This window comes from Brettanomyces nanus, chromosome 4 (genome assembly GCF_011074865.1).
Source record: "Brettanomyces nanus chromosome 4, complete sequence".
NCBI lineage: Eukaryota > Fungi > Ascomycota > Pichiomycetes > Pichiales > Pichiaceae > Brettanomyces > Brettanomyces nanus.
The window spans coordinates 1,700,137-1,717,903 of NC_052377.1; the positions used below are offsets into that span (position 1 = coordinate 1,700,137).

Sequence of the window (17,767 nt, forward strand, 5' to 3'; positions counted from 1 at the left end):
CAAAACGCTCCATTTATATATCAAGTTGATACGGAACAACTTCCTAATGGGGATAACTGAGAGATGGCATCCGTACACCTAATGGGGATGTGCAGTAGGTCAACATGGATGAGGTGGTCACGGTGGTCACTGAGCGAGGACAAGTCTAACTGTGTAGCATGGTGCCATCACTTGTGCCGTGTTTTTGGTGGTCTGTCCTTGGTGGTCTGTCATTCGTGGACTGTCTTTTGTATCCTTGTTCCTTCGTGAGGTGGTTACCGCTTTGGGAAATTTTTCACTCCATGCGAATCATCACCAAATCACTGATGACAGAGCTTTCTTTACACTAGTTTCTTTACCTAGTTTCTTTACCTAAAATGACTACATTTCTCGATTCACCAATCACATTGGAACAATTGTCGGACAAATCTCTTCAAAATTTGGCCAAAGTCTCGGATTATCCCTTGGATTACAATATCTTCCTATTCAAGGGAATCGACCAGAGTAGGTCCGAAGACTTGGACGAGCTTACGCAGTTTCGGAAATCGGTGTTGGACAGTATTCCAAAGGATTATGGCGATCTTATTTTTGATGCAGTTGGAGCCAATCAATTGGAGTTGACCACAATAGCTAGATTACAGAACAGACTACTGAAGTTGTTAATCTTGGAAAGACATAGAAGAGATATTGAAATTTTGAATAGGATGATTTCTGAGGATCCCAAATTGGCCAATAAGAAGATTTCATACATTCAGTTGAAAGAACCGTTGAAATATGAGATCAAGTCACCCATTTATAAATCTTTCGAGAACAATAGGGACCTTTACAAGGAGAGTTTTAGGAAGTTTGCGCTTCTACAAAACGTCGAGTATGATTTTGAACACTTGATTGATGATAACGGTGACTATCAGACCGATGATGATCTTTTAGAAGCTTTTTGTACTGATGATATCTTGGATTTCAACGATAAAATGAAGGAAAATAAGGATAAGGACTACGATACGATTGAAGATGTCGTGGCCAACTCAAAAATCGGAAAAGTGTTGGTTCCCTTGGCTGCACAGGCATTTTTCACCCGAGATGATGACGAAAAGGACGAAAAGGACGAAAAGGACGACTGACTGACTGACTGGACATTATTATCTATTCGGTTGTGGTGTACGGATGTATTTTAGATAGTATTATTATTCTTCAAATGTCATCATCTTAACCTATTCATATCACATTGGATACTCTTCAAACATGAGCACTTCACGATCGTTGTATCAAGCATTGGGCATTCTTAAAGGAGCAAGAAACGTTATTGAAGAGTCGTTTCGAATCAGCCAATCAGAATGCAGTATTTTCACCGGATCTACATTTTCAGCTGACGATGCTCTCTATGAAGAAGCCAGAGGAAGGTCCGAGGCCGCTAGGAACGGACAAGTTTACGACGTTAAGCCTCCATCGGATATTTTTCAAGATGCCCGTGATAAGTCTGAGGGTATAAAACAGAATCGATCGGCATCTACTAAGTCGAAGAAGTCCGGATCTTCTTCAGGTAAAAGGCAGTTTTCGACAGTCTCGTTTGTTATGAACGAGACCAAAACTGGCAGCAAGATTATCGGTGAAGCAGAAAAACCGGAAATGCAGCTGCTTGGCCAATCAGCAGTTCCCAGTACTAAGCTTCAACGACTTTTTCACTACGGTTCGTTGGCAGCAAATATTGGAATGAACGTGGTGAAGGAAGGAGCCAAGAAATATGCAAGTGGTGAGAGTCCTGTTTTCAGTAAACTGCTGATGTCACCGAGGAATATCCACAGAATGGCCCGGAAACTCAGCCAGATGAGAGGAGCAGCGTTGAAGATTGGTCAAATGCTTTCTTTTCAAGACAATTCTGTTCTACCCAAAGAGGTTGCTCAGATATTGTCGAAAGTACAAAATACTGCCCAATATATGCCTGCTTCTCAGCTTGAGAAAACGGTTTCGTTTGAGTTGGGAGATGGATGGAGGAAGAGGTTCTTTGCTTCTTTTGATGACGTTCCTATTGCTGCTGCTTCTATCGGTCAGGTTCATCGTGCAGTCACTAAAGAGGGACTGGAAGAGGTTGTATTGAAGGTTCAGTATCCAGGAGTGGCCGATTCCATTGATTCTGATTTGGATACCATTCTAATGCTTATGACTGTTTCTAGAATGCTACCTTCTGGTATGTTTCTAGATAAGAGTGTTGCCAATGCACGTGTGGAGTTGAAATGGGAGTGTGATTATCTTAGGGAGGCTAGAAACATTGAGAGATTTGCAGACCTGTTGAAAGATGATGACTGTTTTGCTGTTCCTAAAGTTTACCATGAGATAAGCGACGAGCATGTGCTTACGATGCAGATGATGAACGGCGTTGAGGTTTCTAAAGGGAATTTTAGCCAGGAAACTAAGAACTGGATCTGTGAGAATATCATGAGACTCTGCTTGAACGAGATATACAAATTCAAGTTCATGCAGACCGATCCAAACTGGGCCAACTTCTTGTATAATGAGAAGACCAATAAGATTGAGTTATTGGATTTTGGAGCTTGTCGTGATTTTCCCGCTGAGTTTGTTACTCTGTACGCAAACTGTCTTCGTGCTGCTGTGAAACAGGATAGAGAAAAGGCTGAGAAGTATTCGAGAGATCTGGGTTATTTGACTGGATTGGAAACCCCAGAGATGACCTCAGCTCATGTTGATTCGATGATGGTACTAGGAGAGCCATTCTGTGCGCAAGAGAACGGGAATAAGTGCTATGATTTCTCTCACCAGACAGTTACTGATAGAGTGAGGGCTAACATAGGCTTGATGTTGAAAGAGAGATTGACTCCTCCTCCAGAGGAGACTTACAGTCTACATCGAAAATTAAGTGGGGCTTATTTACTGTGTGCCAGGATGAATGCAGTGATTCCATGCCAGCGGTTATTTGAGGAGGTGATTGGCTTAGACTATGAGTAGGTGGGTGCATAGAGATCCGTGTATATAAGATATGGTTATTTAACTACTATTTGACGTTTGGCAGTACTGAGATTGGAGGGGAGACGATTCTATTATCCGTGACCATCCCGTTACCGTAAAACAAATTATTTGTCATAATTGATTATCAGAGAATAGCTTTTACTTCATTTCAAGCATCACTTCAGACTCGGCAGAAACTTCAGTCAATGAAATATTCAGCTCTGAGTCCTGATATTGCTATCGAAACTACAAGAATTGCAAAATATGTGAGCCATCTTGTTCATCGTGTTCATTTGGTTCATTTGAATTTCTCCATTTTTTTCCTGCTTCTAATTATGTAATCTCTTGTTCCAGCACTATCAAATGACTACTAGTAACATTAACAAGCACCCAGAAACTAAGCCTAAGTGGTGGAAAGAAGCCACCATTTACCAAATTTACCCTGCTTCCTTCAAAGATTCAAACAACGATGGTTGGGGAGATCTCAACGGTATCAGATCCAAACTTAATTACGTGAAAGATCTTGGTGCCGATACCCTTTGGATTTCACCATTCTTTGACTCTCCCCAAAAAGACATGGGCTATGATATATGCGACTATGAAAAAGTTTGGCCAACTTATGGTACAAATGAAGATATATTCAATCTAATCAAGGAGGCCCATAGCCTTGAGATTAAGGTCTTGGTGGACTTAGTTATCAATCACTGTTCGGACCAACACAAATGGTTCAAAGAAAGCAGATCAAACAAGACCAACTCAAAAAGAGATTGGTTCTATTGGAGAAAACCAAAAGGAGTTTGTCCGAAGACAGGTAAACCTTTGGCCCCTAATAACTGGAGATCGTTCTTTGGTGGTTCTGCGTGGAAGTACGACAACAAGACAGAAGAGTTTTACCTACATTTATTTGCTGTCGGCCAACCTGATCTTAACTGGGAGAATGTGGAGTGCAGAGCTGCCATTTTTGATAACGCAGTGGGATTCTGGTTGAGAAACGGTGTCGATGGATTCAGAATTGATACTGCCTTCCTATACTCTAAGATTCCGGGCCTCCCGGATGCTCCACTTACAAACCCTCTGGATGACTTCCAGCTGCCTGGCGACCTTGTGTCTAATGGCCCTAGAATTCATGAGTACCACAAGTTGATGAGACACTATATGCTTTCTCAAATTGATGATGGCAGAGTTATCATGACTGTTGGTGAGGTCGGAAGTGCCGGTGACGATGCTAGACTAAAATATACTAGCGAGAGATCACAGGAGTTATCAGAAATCTTTACATTCAGGCATACTGATATTGGTACATCAGAAAAGTTCAGATACAGCTTGGTTCCGTTTACTTTGAAGGAATGGAAGCTTGCTGTTGCAGACTCCTTTCTTTGGATGAATGGTACGGACTCTTGGCCTACTACTTACTTTGAAAATCACGATCAACCAAGGTCCGTTTCGAGATTTGGAGATGATTCGACACCTAAATCCCGGGTTGCCTCTGCCAAGCTTTTGGCCTCCTTGCTTATTTCTTTGACCGGTACATTGTATGTCTATCAAGGTCAGGAACTAGGATCTGTGAATTTCAAGAACTGGCCAATTGAAGACTACGAAGATGTTGAAGCCCAAACAAATTATCGGGTACTTGTAGAGAAGTTTGGCAAGGACTCTAAAGAGGTCAAGAAGTTCGAAGAGGCATTGGCATTGATATCCAGAGATAATGCCAGAACTCCGTTTCCTTGGAATTCCAAGGGACAAACTGGCGGATTTAGTGACTCTGCAAAGCCGTGGTTCAAGATGAATGATTCATTTAGAGATGGTATAAATGTTGAAGATGAGGCCAAAGATCCAAAATCTGTCCTTAACTTCTGGAAAAATGCCATTAAAGTCAGAAAGGAGAACAAAGATATCCTTGTTTATGGCTACAACTTTGAGTTTTATGAGCTTGATCATCCTAAGCTTTTTAGTTTTACCAAGGAGTATGCTAAGCAAACGTTGTTTGCAGTCTTCAACTTTTCTGGAGACAATGTACAGTTCAAGTTTCCTGATTCAAACGAATATCAGCTTTTCTTTGGCACTCATGATGGTGCTGATGGTGCTAGCGGTAATTTGAAGCCATGGGAGGGACGTTTATACTTCGTTGAGTAATAACTTAGTGTAATCATTTGACATTGATATAAGTGGACTAATTAACGTAAAGCATGTAGGTCTGTCACATAAATTAGTCTTTCTTACAAAGCATCGTTCTTAGATTAATATTAAAAGGTCTATATACCTCTCTCTTGAGGTCAAGTATGCCGTAAATTGGCTCCATAATACTTCGAGGTTGAATGCCATGGCATATTTAGGTTTCCTTACGATGGTGACCCTGAACGCTAAATTTTAATAGGTCAGTAGATGATTACCTGGGAAGGGTGGCAAAAATAACAGCTGATGAATGGATGGTATGCATCAACGCATGTCATCGCAGCTTGGAGACTGAGCCAGAAAAGGAACAGGCATTTTATATTGTGTTGGAAATTCGTCTACAGTTTCTACAGAATGACCATCGCTATAAAACTTCTTTTAATCTAAAAGCCAATGCATCGACCCTAACACAGTTTTAAGGCCAACTGTCAAGTCCCGGTAGACTCGTTCCTCCACGTTCAGCCGACATATTTATCCGTGAAATCTCCGGAGCAATTAAAATGTGGAGTAACCGTTTGAGATTCCCGTTTTTCTACGAGATTTCGTTTTCTGCATATTACACAAAGCATGTGCTTCTGTTGCCCCTCTCCCCGCGCGGCGGTGATGAAAAGCCGCGCGGAGCCGGTTAAGTGACAAGGGACCCACCTGCCCTTTCTCCCGCGCTTCCGCCGCACTCCGGCAGATTTTGACTCAGTTCTTTTTCATCAATAAAATACTTCTTCTTTCCCCCTTTTTTTCCTTTGTTTGTATACATCCATCTTCCTGGTTATTCATGACTATTCCTCTATTAGACCCTCACAATACCAGTCTGGTGTTCCAGAAATATGCGAGGCAGTATGCCGATATCTCGCCGGACCAGAGGACGCTCAAGTACGACGACTTTGACATCTTTTACCGAACCGCTGTCAACCAGGCTCACCACTTGAAGATTCCCAACAGCGACGGGGCACGGATGGTGGAAATCGGAATCCTCGCGGGTATTGATTCTAGTGAGCTTGTTTACGCAGTTGCGGATGAACAGGCCAAGGGATATCTCACCGAGGAAGATTTCCGCAAAGTTTCTCTTCGCGTGTTCAATATTTTGCGCGCCACTAACAAAGATCCGGTCGTTGTAATGTTTGAACTGCTGAAGGAAGTTGCTGCCAGAACTGAGGGTCGAGCAGTGCAGCCGGAGAAGGTCTATAATACAGACTCTATAGATTCCAAGACCTTCTTGAGGCTACTTCAGCGTCTCAATAAACTCTCTGCCGAAGATCCTAGCGACCTCTCAGATTATGCCGCCGCGAAAACTTACATCGCGTCGCGCAAATTGAAAGCACTCTCCGAAAAAGATTTCCGCGAACTGCTCGACGAATTACCCGAAGTGAAGCTTCGTCGCATTTTTGAAAATGATGGAGACGACTCCTCGTCTCTGCCTACATCGTCCTTACCAAAGTTTGCTCAGATCGTCTATCATGGTCGGGTTCCACAAACTGCTCTTCGGCAATTAGAATCAATTGCAACCGATAGCTTTGGAATCAAACTCGACTACGAGGCAGCACAATCGATGCTGAGGCTTCTTAAAGATCTGCCATCGCTCAACCGACTCATCAGCGCGGAGATTTTCCACGAAAGTCCCACACAGGTGACGCAGAAGGATTTTTTCCGCTATGCCAATGCTAACTCCGCCAACCCGGTACCACTGGATGAAGTGAGACTATATTTTAAATGGAATGCAGTGCTATTGAGGGAGCAGGAACAGATTTCCGCCATAAGATCGGCGGATCTGATGGCCATTCTTACGGACAATATGGTGAGCTCCACAGAGTCGTCGGATGCCTCTTTCAGCTTGTATCCGTTCTTTTCTTCCGTCTATTCCTTTCTATTGGGATCCATTGCTGGGGCAATCGGAGCCACTGTGGTTTACCCGATCGACATGCTGAAGACTCGGATGCAGAACCAGCGCGGTAAAGGTATTTATAAGTCGTACGTAGACTGTTTCCGCACACTTATTCGCCACGAGGGTGTTCGTGGCTTATATTCCGGATTGTTGCCGCAGTTGGTTGGTGTGGCTCCTGAAAAGGCCATCAAGCTTACCGTGAACGACGCGGTGCGCCGTATGGGCCGCCGTAACTCCCCACATGGGGAAATCACCATGCCGTGGGAAATCTTGGCGGGATCGTGTGCAGGCGCGTGCCAGGTGATATTTACTAACCCGCTTGAGATTACAAAGATCCGCTTGCAAGTTCAAGGTGAACAGATATCGCAAGCAACAAAGTGTGGCGAAGTCAAGCTTGTCAAATCCGCCGTGGACATTGTCAGGGAATTGGGGCTCAGGGGCCTTTATAAGGGTGCCCCTGCGTGCCTGATGCGCGATGTTCCTTTTTCCGCCATATATTTCCCGACATACGCCAACTTGAAAAAGTACTTGTTCCACTGGGATCCTGCGGATCCTCAAATGCGAAGCAATTTGCAGGCGTGGGAACTTCTTACCGCAGGTGCCCTTGCAGGAGTTCCTGCCGCATACTTCACGACCCCTTTCGATGTAGTCAAGACGCGAATTCAAGTGGAAACTCCGCGTGGCGATAAAGCATACGAGGGTATTAGAAATGCATTCTCGCGGATATTTAGAGAGGAAGGCTGTAAGGCGTTTTTCAAGGGAGGCCTGGCGAGAGTTTGCCGTTCTGCCCCGCAGTTTGGTTTTACTTTGGCCACCTACGAATTGTTCCAGAAGACAGTTCCCTTGGAGAGATTCTATCCAGACCCGAGCGCTAATGAGTTTTGCCGACAAAGGAAATTGCGAAGGTTAAGCGAATAATTTTATAGAGTGTAACGATTAATGCAAATGAGTTATGAGAAAGAACTATGAAGTTGTAAATACAAGTATTTAGTTGAGCTGAGTGTCGGCAAATATGGCTTCGTCTATCGTGAATCTGTCGGCTTTGACTGCTTCGTTGAACCGCTGTTCGCGGAAGATGAACTTGCCGACTTGAGCATAGCGGGCTCCCCGCGGAAAATTCTCCTTGTTGTCTGAATCTCCTGTCGCCACCTGAACCATGTAAACAGTTTGGAAAAGTCGTTGTAGAGCAGAAAGATGAGCGCGTCGGGCAGCGATCCGCTTGTCCTGTTCCAACTGCTGAGTGTTGGGAAACGACGACCGCTCGTGGCCCGGTGGAGAATCGCTCAAATCAAGCCACAGGTTGATTTTATCAGAAGTGAATTTACCAAAAGCGGTCCTGTTCTCAGACAAGTTGGTTCGATTGAGTTCAAACTTAAACACTGGATCGATTAGAGGATTGGTCAATGCCTGTTCAGGCGTCTTCACAGGTGTCGGTAATCCGCGATGAGGAAGCTTTTTTTTTGGTGTTCCCGCGATTCCCGCGATGCCCACATTTGCGGACGCTGAATTTTCCGCGGACCCTACACCTGCAAGCCTATTGAAATCCCGCAAAGATTCTTCTTGTATATACCGCTTTTGATATTTGAACTGCACCTGTAGAGCAGGGTGAACTAGTTCGGCACATATCTTGCGCAGCTTAAATGGCTGGGTGAGGCCGAAATTGACCTCTGGATTAACTTCGAAGTCCTCCGGCCACCACTCAGAGTTGCGCACGGGGTGCCGTGTGAGATCAAGAATCTGTTTGACATTTTCACGACTGCGGCAATTCGGTGACAAGATCTGCCGCCCGCATTTAATAACTGTCTGCTCTCCACAATACCAGTTTTCCCGCATCTGCATTTCTAGCTCGCCCTGTGAATCCGGAATTGTCGACACTGTTTCCTGAGTGGACACATTGATGTTTCCATCCTTTCGCTCTAACTCTCGTATAAGGTCCCTTGGTTGACCTTTTTCCTCTTTCTGTGAGAGGACTTGAAGTGAGACATCTGAAAGATCCGCGTCTCCGCTAATTATCCGCGAAACTTCCGCATCGCCAAAATCCAATTCTGTTGACCTCTGCCGACGGGCATGAAGCGGTGACGAAAACACTGTTGTGATCTTTGAGGTTGGAGATGGAGGTGAATTTGTGTCGTTGCTTCCTGTCTGTGAAACCTCAATTGTCGGTCGGTCTTTACGCGTCGAACGCGTTGCCCGCGTAGAGTCTGCGGCATTTTCCTCAACTATTTCTGCCGGGCCTCCTGTACCTATCGCCGCCTGCGACGAAAGCACTGTGTCCTCAACTTCACTAACCACGCTATCCCGACGGCCACCGCTTCTACTTAACCTATCTATATCCACTTCGAGGCCTTCAATTCTCTTGTAGAGTTTGTCGTTTTCCGCCTCAAGTTGGCCATTTCGCCTCTTAAGCTTCATATTCTCTTTGAATACTGTCCTCACCATCTCCTCGTCGTACATCAGCCCAGCACTCACACTGGATTGCCCTCCCTCTAAAGCGGCAACTTTCAATTTCAACTTCCGGAGGAGATCCCAGATCTCTGAACTTGCAGCCTCGTCACCTACAAGTGGGTTCGAAGGCTTCGGCATCTATATAAGGGAAAAGATACTAATCAATTAATATGTAAATCTAGGAAGAATTATAGTGGTAGGTCTGTTACATTATATTTTCGCGTTTCGCGCCGACCCCGTAGGACTGCCGCCTCGTTTGAGACTCCAGATCTGAGTGGCCCCGGCAACACGGCTAATCCACGGTGCCTTTCAATACCCTGCGGCAATTCCTAATTTCCGCCAGTAGTCACTCTGAGCATACAGCTTCCCGTGCTTAATCCGAATCCCGTTCATAGCAGTCATATGTGTAACATCTTCAACAGTGTGTCCTCTAAGCTGCATCTGCTTCACCATCTCCGTATTCAAAGGATCCTCTACATACAATACCTCGGGGATTAGCTGGTGGTGTAACCGCGGGAAAGCAATGGTGTCGGTAATATTCATGTCATAGTGGTAAATGCGAATAAGTGCTTGCAAAATCGCCGTGGGAATACGCGATCCTCCCGCCGCGCCAATCACAAGGTCCACACGGCCCGTCGCAGGATCATAAACGATGGTTTGTGCGGACGACGAGAGAGGCCTTTTTAATGGCTCTATATAATTGTAAACAGAGGGTCTCAAATCAAACGCGTTCTGTGTCGTTGGAATCGAGAAGTCGTCCATCTCGTTATTCAAGATTATTCCTGTAACAGGGTCATGGACCACCGAGCCGAAGAGCAAGTTCACGGTGGTTGTGATGGTGACCGCGTTGTTCCATGAGTCTACCACGCTGAGGCTCGAGGTGCCGTGAGGATCATTTGCCTGGTACGCCGGCTCATAGTCTTTCCACGAGGGAAGAGTGCGGTCATCGCGGATTTTTTCCCGCGTGCGGCCAATCCATTGCGTGGTGAGAAACTGCGAATACCGTTCGCAGTGCTCCTGCCGGGCCGTCGCATTGGTGTTGAACACGCCAACGTCTCCTAAATGTGTCCGCACACTGGCAAGCCATTTCATTGATTCCACCAGTCTTTGCGTGGGAACTGCTTCGAAATCTGTGCCATTAACTTCATCGAATCCGTCTGCAAGCGCCAATCCAGCTAGTAATGCCACACCGGACGAAGACCCGTTGGCCGTGTAAACTGTCAAGTTTCGCGACGAAAACCCCTTAAAAGCCACCGCGGGCTCGACAACTGCCCTATAAAATGAGAAGTCTTCTGCGGTGAGAATTCCGCTTGTTTCGCGGGTCTTCGCCGCGAGAGACTGAGCGATGCGGCCGTTCGGATCGTAGAAAATGGCGTCCGATCCGTTGCGGGCGACGGCATCTAAGGTGTCCGCGAGAGCGGGCCGCGAAATCCAATCGCCGGCCTGTTTCAATTTCCCGTTGCTGTTGAATGCAAACTGCCAGTCCTTTCTGTAGAATCGAATGGCAGGCTCCTGTATCTCAAACGCCAGGGCGAGATGCTTGGACACTTTCCATCCGTGACGCACAATGTCGGCCACTGGGGTGATCAATTCAGGCCATGTCAAATTGCCCGAGCCGTGCTCCTTATATAAAGTGTAGAGACCGCGTAACTCTCCGGGGATGGCCACTGCGAGGCCTCCGTACTTGGAAGCTATCTCGCGACCCTGAAACATGTCGCGGGAGGCCGCGGCGGGGGCCATCTCACGGGCATCTATGGAGATGGCATCTGTGTCGGTACCCGCTAACTTTGAGGTAATGAATGCACCGCCGCCAATTCCCGAAGAGAACATAGTATCTAATGCACCGATACAGAGGCATGTGGTGACGGCGGCATCTGCTGCAGACCCTCCCTTTTGAAGGATGCTAACACCAAGGTCTGAGCATCGTTCTAGATCAGAAGCAACCGCCCCGTGTGTGGCTACTACCGTATCATTATTGTTTACCTGCCATGTTGGTCCGCCAATAAATGGAATGTGAGCGGGAATTTTTGGTGGTGGCGGGTATTTGTGAGTGTCGGAAAACTTGATTTGTAATACAAGGAGAAGACCTGCAACCACCAGTGCAGCAATAAACAAAGGACGTTTCCGCTTATAGGTAGGAATCCCTATTAAAGGAGAGGTTTCAGATGTCATGGGAGGCCGGAGTGATTCCACTAAAGGAAAAGGAAGTTGGTCGTTCGAATGAATTTGTGGGCAAGATGGCAGATAACAAAATCGCGAAAGTCAAAGATCCGCGATAAGATAAGACGCGCCAACAAATTTAATTGTTAACAATCGCTGACATTCCCAGCATATATACATTTATTAGGAATTTAATGTATGCGCATGCATTTATTTAATCGTAACCCAATACGGAATCAAGGAAGTCCTCTTCTTCCTTAGATATTTCAGTACTGTTCGGCTTAATATCACTCTTCTTCTCATCTCCTCTCTTCTGCCCGTTCTTAGAAGCCCGTATAAGTTGATCCAGATCAAAATTTCCATTATTCTGGTATTTTACCGGACTCTTTCCCTGCTTATCCTCCTCGATTCTCATATCTCCAAGTAATTCAATCAAGTTCTCATCAAAATCTCCCCTTTCGTTTTGAGTATCCTTCTCTCGCATCGTTTCCTGTAATTTTTTGTTCACCGCATGTCGATATTTGTCGGCATCACTAGCTAAATTCAACTCCATAGTCAAACGGTCATGTCTCGGTTTATTCGTTTGGCCTTTAGCAGCATTAACCATCTTCTTATGTTTTATTTCCTCCTGTAATCTGTAGAATTTCTCCTTTTCTTTTCTGGTTAACTCTCTAACTTTGCTTTTACTAGGTATTAACCCTTCACTAATGTCCAAGAATTTCGTATCTCCTCCTTTCTCCTCCTCTCCTTCACTGATAAGATCCTCCTCTCCTCTCACCTCCCATTTGAGTAACTCCTCAGCATTTAATCCACTCTCACTTTCATCCTTATCTATCTTCTTCTTCTTCTTCATCTTATTGATTACGTAAGCATCAACACCTACACCGCCCTGATTTTGACTGTTCTTTAAATGCTCTCTTACGACGACTTTCTGCTGTTCAAAGTATTTCTGCTCCTCTTGCAGTCTCATTCTCTCTTGTTCAATCAATTCCGGATCCTTTTCTACCTCTTCACTGTCCTTTAAATCACCTTCAAACCTCCAAGAATTCGATTCCAGCTTTTTTCTATGTCTAAATTCCCCTTCCTCGTCTATAACTTCATCGTCTTCTGCATCTGAACTTTCCCCAGAGTCTTCCTCCTTAGATTTTTCTTGGTTTTCGTTCTTTTTACCTGAATTTAAGCCATGGTCACTCGTTTCATTAGACGTCACTTCGTTTTGGGCCTCTTCAAGAGCCTTTTTCTTCTTGTCTCGATCCTTCCCCAAAGTTTTGAGTCCATGTTTGCGCATATAGTCCCTTCGGGCCTTATATTTCCATTTATCATTGTGTAAAACCATTTTGCTGTGAAGAAACGAGGTTCGGTAGATGTCACTAAAATGTAATCCATAACCCTTTTACACTCAAGGTTCTTTTATGCAAAAGATGCATTTTATGAACATTTATGCATATTTGTGCTGATTTTATGTATATACGAACTATCAAAAACGACTCAAACTCATTCAAACTCACCAGGTTCGATAATAGTACTGGGTTCACTGGAGCCCTCGAAGTTTGTAGATCCACCCATACTACTGTGCTGCCTTGTTTCTCCCCCTCTGACAAATTTCATCACCTGGTATTCAAAATCCTTTCTGTTATCCACGTATAAGTGATGGCCAGCGTTACTGATAATCCGGAATTTGGCATGGCCATGCTTCTTGTCTCTCGTGTAACTGTTGATTTCGTTGCAAATCTTGTATCCATCCTTCTTAGACATCCAGTCGTACTGTCCGTACAACCACAATGTATCTATATCGATGTTCTTCGGAATTACGTCCAAAAGCGGAATTCGAGCAAGAGCGCCAGGTGCAAGGATGCGTGTGAGTCCATATTCACCAGATCCTTTGGTGAGGAAAATCTTGGTACTATAATCTGTAACCTGACGGATCTGAGTTTCATTTTCCACCTTGGAGAAACGACTTCCGACCCAGATGGATGTGAGCTTAGCGGCAAACGGTCCCATTATTCTCACAAGTTGCAAAGGTGAAAAGTTCTTCTCCCACATACCGGTAAGAAGCTTTCCTGGTTGTACTCTACCACGGACCTGAGTCATCAGGCTGCTTATTTCGTCCTCCGAGGCATCTGAAGCAATAGAGAGACGATCATCTATAGCCTTGCTTGTGGTTTCATTCTCTTGCTCCTCTTCTTTAGGCATCATCGTGCCGCTAATTTCTCTTTTAACGTCCACTCCTTGCTCTCTGGCAATTCTATACTGCTCGTCAACACTTTTGTCCTGTTCTGGGGTCCCGTTGGAATCATTCAAAAGTGACAAATCGCTTCTTTCAACACCCACAGGAGAAATCATCACCATTTTCGATACTTTTCCTTTGCCATACTTCAAATAGTAAGCACAAGCCAAGTACCCGCCTAACGAATGAGCCATAAGAACAAATGGGGCATTGATTCCTCTTGAAATCCTCCATTTTTCTAGCGAATCAATGAAAAAGCCATTGGCCTTCTTCACATTGTCCACAGAATCTGCTTTGATTCTAGGAAAGTTGGGTCTACTGGATAACCCAAAGCCCAACATATCGATGGCATGAAGCTTAGTACCCGGAATAGAAGTAAGGCCTTCAAAGTTAGTGAAAAAGAAACCAAGTGCAGCTCCATATCCATGTATGAGAACAATTTCAGGTGGATCCTCACCGTTTTGGTCGTACGAGGCTGTGTTCTCTATATAGAACTCGTGAATGTAATTACCTTTATCGTCAACCGGAGTGTTAACCACTTCGGCACGACGATTCTCGTTTGGTTCTGGATAAAACGGAAGATTCGATAGTAATTGCTTTTCATAGTACTCAGCCGAGTTACCCTTGAAATAGAATTTGAACGATCCGGGAACCGTATATAAGCTGTCTTTCACTGGGAGCTCTTTTAATGTTCCCGAGTAGCCGGGAAGCTTTGTGAGATCTGGTTTTGCCGTTTTAGTAGTAGCCATAATAGTAGTTCTTGCAAGAAAAAAGTGAGTACTAGAAAAGAAATGGAAATGCAAGCAAGTTCATTCGGCTCTGATGTTGATTATTGCCTCTATTTAATAGATTTGGAGGCGGTGTAATTCCAAGGAGATTCCGTACTTAACTCCGAAGCGCATGGTGTAATAGACGAGCAAGTTGCATGTAAGTTTCCATACTTCTATTGTTATTTTTTTCAGTCGGGTTAATTTTGTATCTCGTCGGTGAATAATCGGTGAATAACTGGCTGTTATGTTATCCCGGATTGAACTCCTGAACTGCTCTTCCATGTAGCCTTTTTGCCACTTTTTTTTGTTGCGCCGCGCAATGCAGGAGATTCCCACACGCACCCTCTCATCGTTTGAGGAGCCGAGAGTTTTAAATTCCTTTTTGGGAAATTAATTCTTTTAGCGCCCAAGGATTTCATTGAAAGGGCCGCAGGTTTCAATTATACGCATTGTTTCTCCCCAGTTGTCTTTGGTTTTTTTAACAATTATGGTAAGTATTGAGTATATTTGCGCCTTGTAGAAGCTACTGACCAACATCTTTAGTATGGTTATTATCATACACCCATCGTTGATAGGCATTATGTGTCTCCACTACCATCGGTTAACACCACAACCAAACTTTCCTCAAATTTCTGTATATGTTATTCGGAGGTATTGAAAACCATCTTGTACTATCGGCAACAAATTGAGGTTTTGAAGTCTTTGCAACTTAAAGAGATCACGGCAGTAAACAACTCTCAGCAGCAGCTAATACTACGTGATATAGACACCATGACAGGTTCTTTAAAAGAACAGCAGAAACAAATAAGAAGCTCTATAGAGAACCTTAAGGCCCTTTGTGACAGAACTGACCTCGATCATGTTAAACAGGTCAATAATCTGAACCGCAATTTTAGAAAAGGAATTAGTGAATTGCTTCTTGCTCAGGCAAACTATAAAAGAGATCTTCGCCATCAAGCAATAGACCAGTTTCATATAGTGAATCCTGAAGCAACTAATGAAGAAGCCAGAGAATTTGTAGAAAATTTTGGTACAGGGCAAGTGTTCACCACTTCTTTAAAGTGCGGAGTAAGAAATGACGCTACATATATCTATCAGAATGTCTCCGATAGATGGAAAGAAATGCAGAAGATAGAAAAGTCAGCAGAAGAACTAAACCTTTTGGCTTTAAAACTACATGATTTAACCGTTGCACAAGATGCTGGATTTGACTCTGCCTTGGAAAGTATGAAGAAAAGTTCTGAAGATTTGGAAAAAGGTGATCTAAGTATAGTTGCAGCATCGGAGAGAGCAAGTAAGGGTCGCAAATGGAACAAAGTTCTCGTTATCATTTGCATATGTCTTGTGTTTATAGCAGCATGTGTAGTTGCAGGATTAGCTATACAATTAAGATTATTATAAAGTTGAATATACATAAAGCAGAAATGGCTCATTTAATTACCTTCTTCACAATCTTCTCAACCTCGTCCCAGTCGTCTGTCGGAACTCTAGTCAACTCTATATCACCAAAATACTGGGAAATATATTTCAAGCATTCATAGGATTCTTTATCGTGTATAAACGAAATGGAAACTCCTGTTCTACCAAATCTACCAGTTCTTCCGATTCTGTGAAGGTAGGTGGCAGGGTCAGGTTTACCATTCTTATCAAAAGGCATATCGTAGTTGACTACCATAGAAACAGAAGGAATATCGATACCTCTTGCCAACACATTTGTTGTAATAAGAACCTTCGACCTTCCTTCTCTAAAGTCATCAATGAGTCTATCCCTTTCCTTAGTGTCCAAGTCTCCGTGCAACACAGATACTGCATGACCCTCTTGTTTCATTTTGAAGTATAATTTATCTGCCGTCTTCTTTCTCTGAACAAAGATAATGGACGAGGCAATCGTTAACAAGCCGTACAACTCACAGAGACACTCAAATTTGTGATCCTCTGAATTGCAATCCATGTATAATTGTTTGATGGCTTTCACATTCAACTCCTCATGTTTTAACTCCAAAGTATTGGCGTTTGGAACAAACTTTTTAGCATATCTTTTAACCTCCTCAGCAAAAGTAGCGGAAAACAAGGCAAGTTGAACGTTCTTGGGAAGCATTTTCTTAAATCTAACGCATTGATCAGCCAATCCCTGTTGATCCAACATATTATCAGCCTCATCCAATACAAATATCTTGGTTTTGGAGAGGTCAATACGGCGTCTTCTGACCAAATCAAGCATTAAACCAGGAGTACCCACGATGATCTGAGAATTGACAGTTTGATTTCTCTCTAAAACTCCTGGAACAACTAACTGGAACTTTACAGGGGTGTACTTACCCATTTCCTGGATGACATCCAGCGTTTGACGTGCCAATTCACGAGCAGGTGAAAGACAAACAGCCTGTATAGAAGGGTCATTGATGTCCACGCGTGTGAGCATAGCCAAGGCAAATGCTGCCGTTTTACCTGTACCTGATTGAGACTGGCCTATAAGGTTTCTCGGTGGGTTTGCAACTAGTAAGGGTAGTGCCTTTTCTTGAATCTTGGATGGTTTGGAGAACTTCATAGCGTAAAGACCCTTCAACAACTCCTCTGAGAGACCCAATTCCTCAAAGGATTTTACAGAAAAAAGCGGCGAATTAGAATCTGCCTGTATATCTGCCAAATTGACCTTGACCTCATATGATGAATCTATCAAGTTGGTTTTGTTTTCATTTTCCTCTTTGTCTGTTTTCTTGGTGACCTCTGGTGCAGGCTCAACTGGATCTGAAGCGACTTTTGTTTTCACAATCGAAGGAACGGCAGAAACCGCTGGAACCGCTGGAGCCGCTGGAACCACAGGAACCACAGGAGCCTGAAGAGTCTCCTTGACAACTTCGGTGGTGAAATTGTTGGCACCCTGCTCCTCTTTTCCCTTCTTCTCAGCCAATGAGAGCTTGGAGAGTAAAGTGGTAGCGTCCTCTTTGGTAGTATTGGTACCTATGAATAGAATCGATGTTAGTAAGGTATATGAACAGTATTGCTTACATAGATTTTCTACTTACTCGACATGTCTATAGGTGAAAATGCAAGTGTTTCCAAGAACAAACAAAGGAACAAAGTAGTTAAGATTCGATCAAGTTCTTCGGAATCTTTTTTTTTTCCATGAAATTTCTCCAAAATGGATCACGTGGGTATCCGGAATTTAAAGGT

The 17,767-nt window shown here is 44.0% G+C and overlaps 10 protein-coding genes across 10 annotated transcripts; 5 read left to right on the forward strand and 5 right to left on the reverse strand.

The window, feature by feature from the left end:
- Positions 1 to 356: 356 nt before the first annotated feature.
- Positions 357 to 1,100, forward strand: FOA43_004037 (uncharacterized protein; the record flags this gene model as incomplete). Its single annotated transcript, XM_038924282.1, has 1 exon — positions 357 to 1,100. One exon carries the CDS (start codon positions 357 to 359, stop codon positions 1,098 to 1,100), a length of 744 nt encoding a protein of 247 aa, XP_038780210.1.
- A 121-nt stretch (positions 1,101 to 1,221) lies between these two features.
- FOA43_004038 (uncharacterized protein) lies at positions 1,222 to 2,940 on the forward strand (the record flags this gene model as incomplete). Its single annotated transcript, XM_038924283.1, has 1 exon — positions 1,222 to 2,940. The coding sequence occupies one exon, from the start codon at positions 1,222 to 1,224 to the stop codon at positions 2,938 to 2,940; it is 1,719 nt and encodes a 572-aa protein (XP_038780211.1).
- A 363-nt stretch (positions 2,941 to 3,303) lies between these two features.
- On the forward strand, positions 3,304 to 5,073 carry IMA3_3 (oligo-1,6-glucosidase ima3; the record flags this gene model as incomplete). Its single annotated transcript, XM_038924284.1, has 1 exon — positions 3,304 to 5,073. One exon carries the CDS (start codon positions 3,304 to 3,306, stop codon positions 5,071 to 5,073), a length of 1,770 nt encoding a protein of 589 aa, XP_038780212.1.
- Positions 5,074 to 5,884: 811 nt separating this feature from the next.
- FOA43_004040 (uncharacterized protein) lies at positions 5,885 to 7,909 on the forward strand (the record flags this gene model as incomplete). The annotated part of the gene is made up of 1 exon (XM_038924285.1): positions 5,885 to 7,909. One exon carries the CDS (start codon positions 5,885 to 5,887, stop codon positions 7,907 to 7,909), a length of 2,025 nt encoding a protein of 674 aa, XP_038780213.1.
- A 69-nt stretch (positions 7,910 to 7,978) lies between these two features.
- FOA43_004041 (uncharacterized protein) lies at positions 7,979 to 9,574 on the reverse strand (the record flags this gene model as incomplete). Its single annotated transcript, XM_038924286.1, has 1 exon — positions 7,979 to 9,574. One exon carries the CDS (start codon positions 9,572 to 9,574, stop codon positions 7,979 to 7,981), a length of 1,596 nt encoding a protein of 531 aa, XP_038780214.1.
- A 171-nt stretch (positions 9,575 to 9,745) lies between these two features.
- FOA43_004042 (uncharacterized protein) lies at positions 9,746 to 11,608 on the reverse strand (the record flags this gene model as incomplete). Its single annotated transcript, XM_038924287.1, has 1 exon — positions 9,746 to 11,608. One exon carries the CDS (start codon positions 11,606 to 11,608, stop codon positions 9,746 to 9,748), a length of 1,863 nt encoding a protein of 620 aa, XP_038780215.1.
- A 202-nt stretch (positions 11,609 to 11,810) lies between these two features.
- Positions 11,811 to 12,932, reverse strand: FOA43_004043 (uncharacterized protein; the record flags this gene model as incomplete). The annotated part of the gene is made up of 1 exon (XM_038924288.1): positions 11,811 to 12,932. One exon carries the CDS (start codon positions 12,930 to 12,932, stop codon positions 11,811 to 11,813), a length of 1,122 nt encoding a protein of 373 aa, XP_038780216.1.
- Positions 12,933 to 13,090: 158 nt separating this feature from the next.
- Positions 13,091 to 14,572, reverse strand: FOA43_004044 (uncharacterized protein; the record flags this gene model as incomplete). The annotated part of the gene is made up of 1 exon (XM_038924289.1): positions 13,091 to 14,572. One exon carries the CDS (start codon positions 14,570 to 14,572, stop codon positions 13,091 to 13,093), a length of 1,482 nt encoding a protein of 493 aa, XP_038780217.1.
- Positions 14,573 to 15,080: 508 nt separating this feature from the next.
- Positions 15,081 to 15,994, forward strand: FOA43_004045 (uncharacterized protein; the record flags this gene model as incomplete). Its single annotated transcript, XM_038924290.1, has 2 exons — positions 15,081 to 15,087; positions 15,309 to 15,994. 2 exons carry the CDS (start codon positions 15,081 to 15,083, stop codon positions 15,992 to 15,994), a joined length of 693 nt encoding a protein of 230 aa, XP_038780218.1.
- A 28-nt stretch (positions 15,995 to 16,022) lies between these two features.
- On the reverse strand, positions 16,023 to 17,626 carry DBP5 (RNA helicase required for poly(A+) mRNA export; the record flags this gene model as incomplete). Its single annotated transcript, XM_038924291.1, has 2 exons — positions 16,023 to 17,554; positions 17,620 to 17,626. The coding sequence occupies 2 exons, from the start codon at positions 17,624 to 17,626 to the stop codon at positions 16,023 to 16,025; spliced, it is 1,539 nt and encodes a 512-aa protein (XP_038780219.1).
- Positions 17,627 to 17,767: the final 141 nt, after the last annotated feature.